A 7,327-nucleotide genomic window follows, 5' to 3' on the forward strand; every position below is an offset into this window, starting at 1 on the left:
CTCTCTCAGGCCCTGCCCCTCTCCGGCCCCGCCCCTCTCTCAGCCCCTGCCCCTCTCAGGCCCTCCCTTGTCCTCTTTACCTCCCTTGTTGGTACTCTGGAGGAGAAAAAGCACTATGAGTTGCTTGTTTCCAATCAGCGGCAGGGAGACCGAACCTAGATCGCTTCCTGCCCACACTGTGTCCCTTTGCTACTTGTTGCAGATCGCGTGGTGTCCCTGTCCTGCCTCAGATGTAACTGGCTTTGGGAGAGGGGAGACTCAACCCCTTAACCTTCCTGAGCCCCAATTTCCACGTCTGAATACCCCAAGACAGTACTACCCACCTCGTTTCTGAGCTCGGTGGGCACAGGTGCTGCTGCTGGCATGGATGGGTGCTCAGTGAGTGTGAACCTCACACCCCTAGGCCCTGCTTCCAATCCAGGGCTGGGGAGCAGGTTTAACCACTTATTTCCAACAGGAAGCTCTGCCTGCACCCTGCTGGCAGGGCCGCCAGAGCCCACCCTGACCACACGACTCCTGCTCACCTAAGCTCAGTAGGACCCAGGGTCCAGGACCCAGAGCAGGACCCCAGACCCAGCTGTCCCAGCTCCATTTGCGGAAGGTGGTCCACGGCTCACCAGCCAGTGAGAGGAGGCAGAGCTGGCCCAGACCACCCAGATGGGGCTGTGCCAGGGGCAGCAGCTGGGGGCAGGGGGGTGCTCTTCTTGTCAGGTGGAGCAGTGACAGGGTCACTGGTGGTGACCTGCCCCCAAGAGGGCCTGAGGGAAGGACCTTCCCAAGGTGAATAGGATGTGGCTCAAGCCTGGCTCTGCCTCTAACCCACCAGCAGGGGCAGCACTCAGCACCTCTGGATACAGGGCTGGACACCAGACAATTGCAGGCTGTGGCCTTCTGTGATGGGCTGACCTGTATTCCCAGAGTCCGTATGTGGAAGTCCTAACCCCAGGACCCCTTATGTGTCCTTACTTGGAAACAGGGTTATTGCCATAAATCCTTAAGATGAGGTCGTACTGGAATAAGGGGAGCGGGGGGTGTCCCTGTGAAAGGGGGAATGGGGACACAGACAGAGTATGGAGGCAGAGATGGTGATGTCCCACCCGCCAAGGAGCACCGAGATTGCAGGAAACCACCAGAAGCCGGAGAGGCCTGGGGCAGCTTCTCTCCGGCCCCGGGGGAACCAGCCCTGCCCTCGCCTCACCTCAGGCCTCCAGGCTCCAGACCGTGGGACATGTCTGTTGTTTGACACTTTGTTAGGGCATCCCTGAAACTCAACGTCTTCTGTCCCTAGAGAGATGAAGACGCAGACGATTTTATGTTTCTACGTCTCCTCATTATGAAAGTTTTCAAACATATGAGAACGTTTGAAAGTGATTACAGTGACCCTCACATGCCCGTCCCTTCGCTTCCACAGTAATTACTGTGTTTACTCTCACCCCCTTCTCTCTGCCCTTGGGAAGGAAGCTGCGGACAGACGTCACGACATTCCCCCTACATAGCTCAGCACATTTCTCCCCCAGATAAGAACCATCTCGCACGTAATCACAAGATGACTAGCACCCTGCAAATTTTAATAGTTCCGTAATGTCATCTAGTGTGTCGTCAAAGATCCCCAAGGTTGCCAGGAAGTCTTCGTCATCTTTTTTTGTAGGCTCCAGTCTACAGCCACACTTGCAGTTCGTTATTTCTCTGTAGTGCCTGCTCTTTTTATTGGTTGTGACATTGACTTTCCGTCTTGTAGGATGATCTACGCAGGCGATGGTTCCCTGTGGTGTTGTTATCCTGCTCTTCTGTCCCGTGTTCCCCACCCTGAGAGGTGGATTCAGTCACTCCCTGTGGGCATGGGTGCTCCCCATGCTTTCTGAGGCATCGTGTCTGATGCTCTGACAAATGCCAGGTCCGACTGTTTATTTGCGGAAGATTTTCCAATTATAAGGGTTTTCTGTGCAACCACAGCGGTCCCTAGCCCAGTTTCCCAAAGAGCTCAGCCCCTGTCCCTCTCTGAGCCCCCAGCAATGTGAGCACACTAACATTCTCGCCAGTGGCAGCAATTACATTATGGACGGCACGTGGTGACTCTCCAGCGCCTTCAACACGTGCTCGCCAGAGTCTTCAAGAGGAGACATTTCTTTCTTTTCTTTTTTTTCAACACCTTACAGATACTTTTTAAAATATGTTTTTATTTAATTCAGTGAGAGAGGCAGAGAGAGAGAGAGAAAAACATCTATGAGAGAGAAGCATGGATTGACTGCCTCCTGCATACCCCCTACTGAGCATGGAGCCTGCAACCCAGGCATGTGCCCTGACCGGGAATCAAACATGCGGCCTCTCAGTGCATGGGGCAATGCTCAACCAACTGAGCCACATTGGCCTGGGCTGGGCCAGATAATTTTTGATTCTCAAATTGTCCTAAGTTTAAGTAGTAAATAAATTTTATAAGAAGCATGGGTCCCTGGGTCACCCCTCTGGGCAAAGGGGGCTCTTCCAGGGGAGTCAATAGAAACAGGTCAGCAGGGTTGCTCCGAGGTGCCACTTACCAACCTCTCTGCATCTCCTGCCTCCACCACGTGTGTGCGCACACGCGCACGCACACACACACACACACACACACACACACACACACACCAGCTCTGAGAGAACCCAGGTCCACACCCAGGCTAAGAAGGGTTGGAGAAGATTCCTGGGCTGCATGCAGTCAGTGGGCTCACAGACTGGCCTCCCCGGGACCCAGTGAAGTACTTGAACCGTTTATCCTGAAGCATCTGAGCAATGAATGCCTGCCCATCCCATCGCCACCCCCACTTTGTGCTCCAGGACCACTGCCCCTCCAAGTTCTGGGAAGGACTGAGCTGAGGTGGGTGAGCACTGGCACAGAGAGCCTTCCGTAATTGTGTCAGCCATAGTGGAGGCTGTTTCTGGCCTTTTTCTTTAACTAAGAAGGGTTGGAGCAGCTTCCTGGGCTGCGTGCAGTCAGTGGGCTCACACTGGCCTCCCGGGACCCAGTGAAGTTCTGGAACCGTTTATCCTGAAGCAACGAATGCCTGCCTGCCCCATCACCACCCTCCGCCCCCCCTTTGTGCTCCAGGACCACTGCCCCCCTCCCCACTCCACAAGTTCTGGGAAGGGCTGAGAGGGGGAGGGTGAGCACTGGCACAGAGAGCCTTCCATAATTGTATCAGCCATAGTGGAGGCTGTTTCTGGCCTTTTTCTTTAGATTTCGGGGGTGGGGGAGAATAGTTCCTATCTTTTTGTTGGACACACATTTGTTGAGCACCTAGTGTGTGTGTCAGACACTGTACCAGGCACTGGACAACCCCGAGAAGGAAGAACAGACAGAACCTCTGCCCTCACAGCAGTCCTCCACCATGCCTGAATAGTGGGTTCACCAGGGAGGCCTCAAAGCAGAGCTGCAAACCAATTTAACGAAAGCCTCAGTTGGGCAAGGGGTGCTGCTTGCCGGGCTGCCAGGTGATCCCAATGCAGGGTTGAGTCCCACCTGCCTCTTGAGGAACAGGAGAGGGGAAGGGAAGATCACATCCCAGGTGATGGAGAACCCGGGCCCCAGACCACAATGCATCCCAGCCACTGGCGGGGGGGCCTGGTGGAAATGAGTCCAAGGCCGTTTTAATAATAGATTCTAGCACAGCAATGCTAGTTTGACAAGACGGGAGTAAAATAGACATCGATGTAAGGGCATCCTATCAATGTCATCCTTACTTCCATACTTCTGTCCCATCTATCAAAGCATCAGAAATTCCTCTGAACGCCTTGCCTTTAGGAGTGAAGACTCAGGACCTGGGAGCAGCCTGGTTGGTCTTAACACATTGCAGATGGATCACGAGAATTCTCATGTTTTCTGTTCTAAGGCTTGTGACCAATCACGAGAATTCTTTAAAGATATATTAGTCTGTAAGAACATGTAATAAATAACTTCAAAATGCAATGGGTATTTAATTTTAAAGCGTGCCTTTAACATTTATGTAAAACGTTTTTTGTACTCATTCAATAGAAACTTATCTGGCCACTGGGTAAAGCTAGCAATAAAACTACTGGTCCGTTAAGTGATGGTAGATCGCCATCTAGTGTCCAGAGGAGCAGAGGGAATAATCTTGTGAAAAACTGTCCAACTTTACTACATACAGTTAGAAACTGCAACACATATTGGAATAAGTTGTCAGATTTCACCTGTGAAATTATCTTTAAAAAACATTGTCTAAGGTAGCCCTGGCCAGTGTTGCTTGGTGGTTGAGTGTCGACCCAAGAGGTCACCAAGATTACCGGTCAGGGCACATGCCCAGCCAGGTTGTGGGCTTGATCCCCCGCAATAGGCAACCAGTCGATATTGTGGATGTTTCTCTCTCATCAATGTCTCTCTCTCTCTCTCTCAAAATCAATAAAAACATATTTAAAAACAAACCACCAAGGTATCAGGCCCTTTTCTTTATCTATCCCTTAGCTTTTCTCAAAGGTCATGACAAGAAAGCGCCTTGGGGCATCTGCTCTGATTTTGTCTAGAAAGGTCCCATGGAGTGTCTGTTAGAATAAGCACCAGGGCAGTCTGAATGGCGGGACACCTGGGCTGTTTCCATCTCCCCAGGACAGAAGCTGGGTCTTCCAGGAGCCCACTCCCTGCCATTAGGATAACGCCCGCCCAGGTGTGATGATGCAGAGACTCAGGCACCTGGCTGATGGGTGAGCGAGGGAGCAGTAGCCAGAACTTAGGAGGGAGGCTGTGACCTTTGGCAGGGACACAGCCATGCTGTGGTGACCTCTCTGAGATGGAGCCTAGACAATGCTAGGCCTCCGTGGCGTGATCAGCCCCCTAGACAATGCCAGGCCTCCATGGCATGATCAGCCCCCTAGACAATGCCAGGCCTCCATGGTGTGATCAGCCCCCTAGACAATGCCAGGCCTCCATGGCATGATCAGCCCCTGCCAGGGCCCATCACCAGCCGAGCCGCACGTGCGACCCAGGCCCAGGGGCCGGGCCGATGTCTCTACAAAGGGTGGATGAGAGCAGAGAGCAGACAGGAGGGGCCCCTAGAAATGCTGGTGCCCTTTAAATGCCAGGAAGTTCAAAGCCAACAGGATCGGAAGTTTTCCGTGTGTCCCTCTGTCCATTCTTACCATCAGTGTAGCGAAGTCACCCTTTTCAGATGGTAACAACATCTTGTTTAAGATTCCAAACCTGCTTATCCTAGTCCCAGAGGCAAAGATGAAAACCAACATCAACCCCCCAAAACAGCCCCTCTGACAACTCCCCCTGCCACTGGGGCTCACCTCCCACAGCGACCTCCTGGCCTCTGTGAAGGGGGACAGGCAGTGATGAGGCTGGTGTGCCTGTGTCACCATTGGAGAGCTGTCCTGTGCCACCTTTGTCACTGCCTGCTGCCTGACCTGCCTCCTGAGTCCCTCACCACGAGCCCCCAAGGACGTGGGAGGCAAAACCCCCACCTTGCAAATGCACCAGAGACAAGGTTATAGAAAGCAGTTTAATTTTTTTAGAAAACCGCCACTCCATTTCCCCTGGCACTGCCACCTCCCGCTGTGCCTGCTCCGTCCTCTCCCAACTCCCAGAAGCAGGTGGGCCTTGCCCAACACCAGGTCCCTGTTCCCTCTGACCCGTTTCATTCCTCAGAGGCGGGAGCAGCAGGGTGGATGGGCAGCCAGGCTGGGCAGGTGCACCCGGCCTGAGCACTGGGACTCAGTCTGTGTCTGGGTGCAGGCGGTGAGGCCATGGACACCGGTCCTCTCCTGAATGACTTCCACGGGCTTTGGGAAGTGGTTCTTCGGAGAGATGCCAGTTTCCGGGCACCCCCGGGAACTCGCCAGTGTGAATGGAGAATCAGAGTCAAGTACCGCCGTCCACGTGGCACTTGGGTCAGGCTGAGGGCTCCTCCTCAAGACTCCCCTGGAGTGGCTGTGGCTGCCTCTAGCGGGCACAGCACTTGGCCCGCCCCGTGGGCCCCTGGTTTAGGGCCAGCCGGGCACCTCCCCGCCGTGTCTGGTCCTCCTTCCTCTCCGCCCTCTGCAGCAGCTCTCGAGCTGTGAGCACAGACAGAGCGGGTGGTGGGATGAGGGAGCCCCCAGCTCTGCACAGCCCTGCACATCACAGTCCTGGGGCCCCACCCCTCGCTGACATTCACCTGGAGCCATGAAGCTCGGCCCGACTCTCCCGCTCACCTTCCCGTCCCTAGTGACATCCTGTTGGGTCCAGGACGCCAGAAAAGAAGGCCCGATGAGGCAGAGCCCGTGATGGCCCCACCCCCGGGCTCCCTGGGGCCCTCACTCACCAATGGCGCTGAAGGCCTCGGTCACCTGGTGGTTGAGTCTGGCCGAGGTCTCCATGAACAGCAAGCTCTGGCTCTCTGCAAACTCCTTGCCTTCCTGAGGAAACAGCCACAAACCCGCAGCACTCACTCACAAAGCTTTCCCTAAGATGCTAGCCGACACCTTCTCTCTTCACCTATTCAACACCACACGTGGCTCGGTCACCATTGCCATTTGGGGGGTTTGGTTTGGTTTTGTCTCCAGCTTGTGTGAGGCCTAAGTGAGCCTCCTAGCAGAAACCCCCCAGCAGGCACAGCCCTGGAGCTGACTCCGTGCTGTGCACTGGTGCTCCTGGACGGGGCCTGCCCAGGACTCGGGTCACAAGGGCTGGGGGCTCCCCATACAGGCCCCTGCCCACATCTCCCACAGCTCTTACTCCTCCAGGGTGGGTGCTTTTAGAAGAATGACAGCTGTTTAAATTTTCTATCCTTGCTCAGTTCCTAGCAAAGAACATTGACTTCTTTGTCTGAGCCTTCTTCACGAATGTATTAGACACAAGGAAAAATTCCGAAAACCCACATCTCTCAGAGTGGGTGGGTGTGGGGGGTGTGGGTGTGTGCAGGCAAACACGAGTGTATGCGTGAATGTGCGTGTGTGTACCTGTGGATGTACATGTGAGAATGTGTGTATGCATACGTGTGGGTGGCTGTGCATGTGAGTGGAGGGGGGGGGGTTCAGGGTCACTCCTTTCTCCTCCTGGTGACATAATGACCTGTCCCCAGTTTTACCTCGAAGGTCACCTCCCGCTCCTCGCTGAGGTCCGTCTTGTTGCCGACCAGCATCACCACGACTTCTCCAGGGAGGAACTCCCGCTCCAGGTCCTTCAGCCACTGCTGAGCCTTGCGGAAGGAATCCTCAAAAAGGAAAAAAGAACCTCAGACAAATCTTATGGGCAGTCTTCATCAGCTATCCCGGGAAAGGAAAGCAGGTGTCCATGCCACATTGTATAAAGCATGCTATGATCCTATTGACCATATGACAGCCCCACCCCTCCACCCCC

At 54.3% G+C, this 7,327-nt stretch overlaps 1 protein-coding gene across 4 annotated transcripts in view; it reads right to left on the minus strand.

Annotated features, from left to right (window-relative positions):
• Positions 1-5,475: 5,475 nt before the first annotated feature.
• RAB17 (RAB17, member RAS oncogene family) overlaps positions 5,476-7,327 on the minus strand; it is a 14,204-nt gene continuing 12,352 nt past the window's right edge. For all 4 annotated transcript variants that reach the window (XM_005863692.2, XM_005863694.2, XM_005863693.2 and 1 more), the window contains exons 4-6: positions 7,056-7,181; positions 6,291-6,384; positions 5,476-6,042 (exon numbers count right to left, since the gene is read on the minus strand). In XM_005863692.2, the coding sequence (XP_005863754.1) occupies positions 5,930-6,042; positions 6,291-6,384; positions 7,056-7,181 (333 nt within the window). In that variant the 3' untranslated portion in view covers positions 5,476-5,929. The remainder of the gene's footprint in view (positions 6,043-6,290; positions 6,385-7,055; positions 7,182-7,327) is intronic.

Source organism: Myotis brandtii, unplaced genomic scaffold (genome assembly GCF_000412655.1).
Source record: "Myotis brandtii unplaced genomic scaffold, ASM41265v1 scaffold180, whole genome shotgun sequence".
NCBI classification, from domain to species: Eukaryota; Metazoa; Chordata; class Mammalia; order Chiroptera; family Vespertilionidae; genus Myotis; species Myotis brandtii.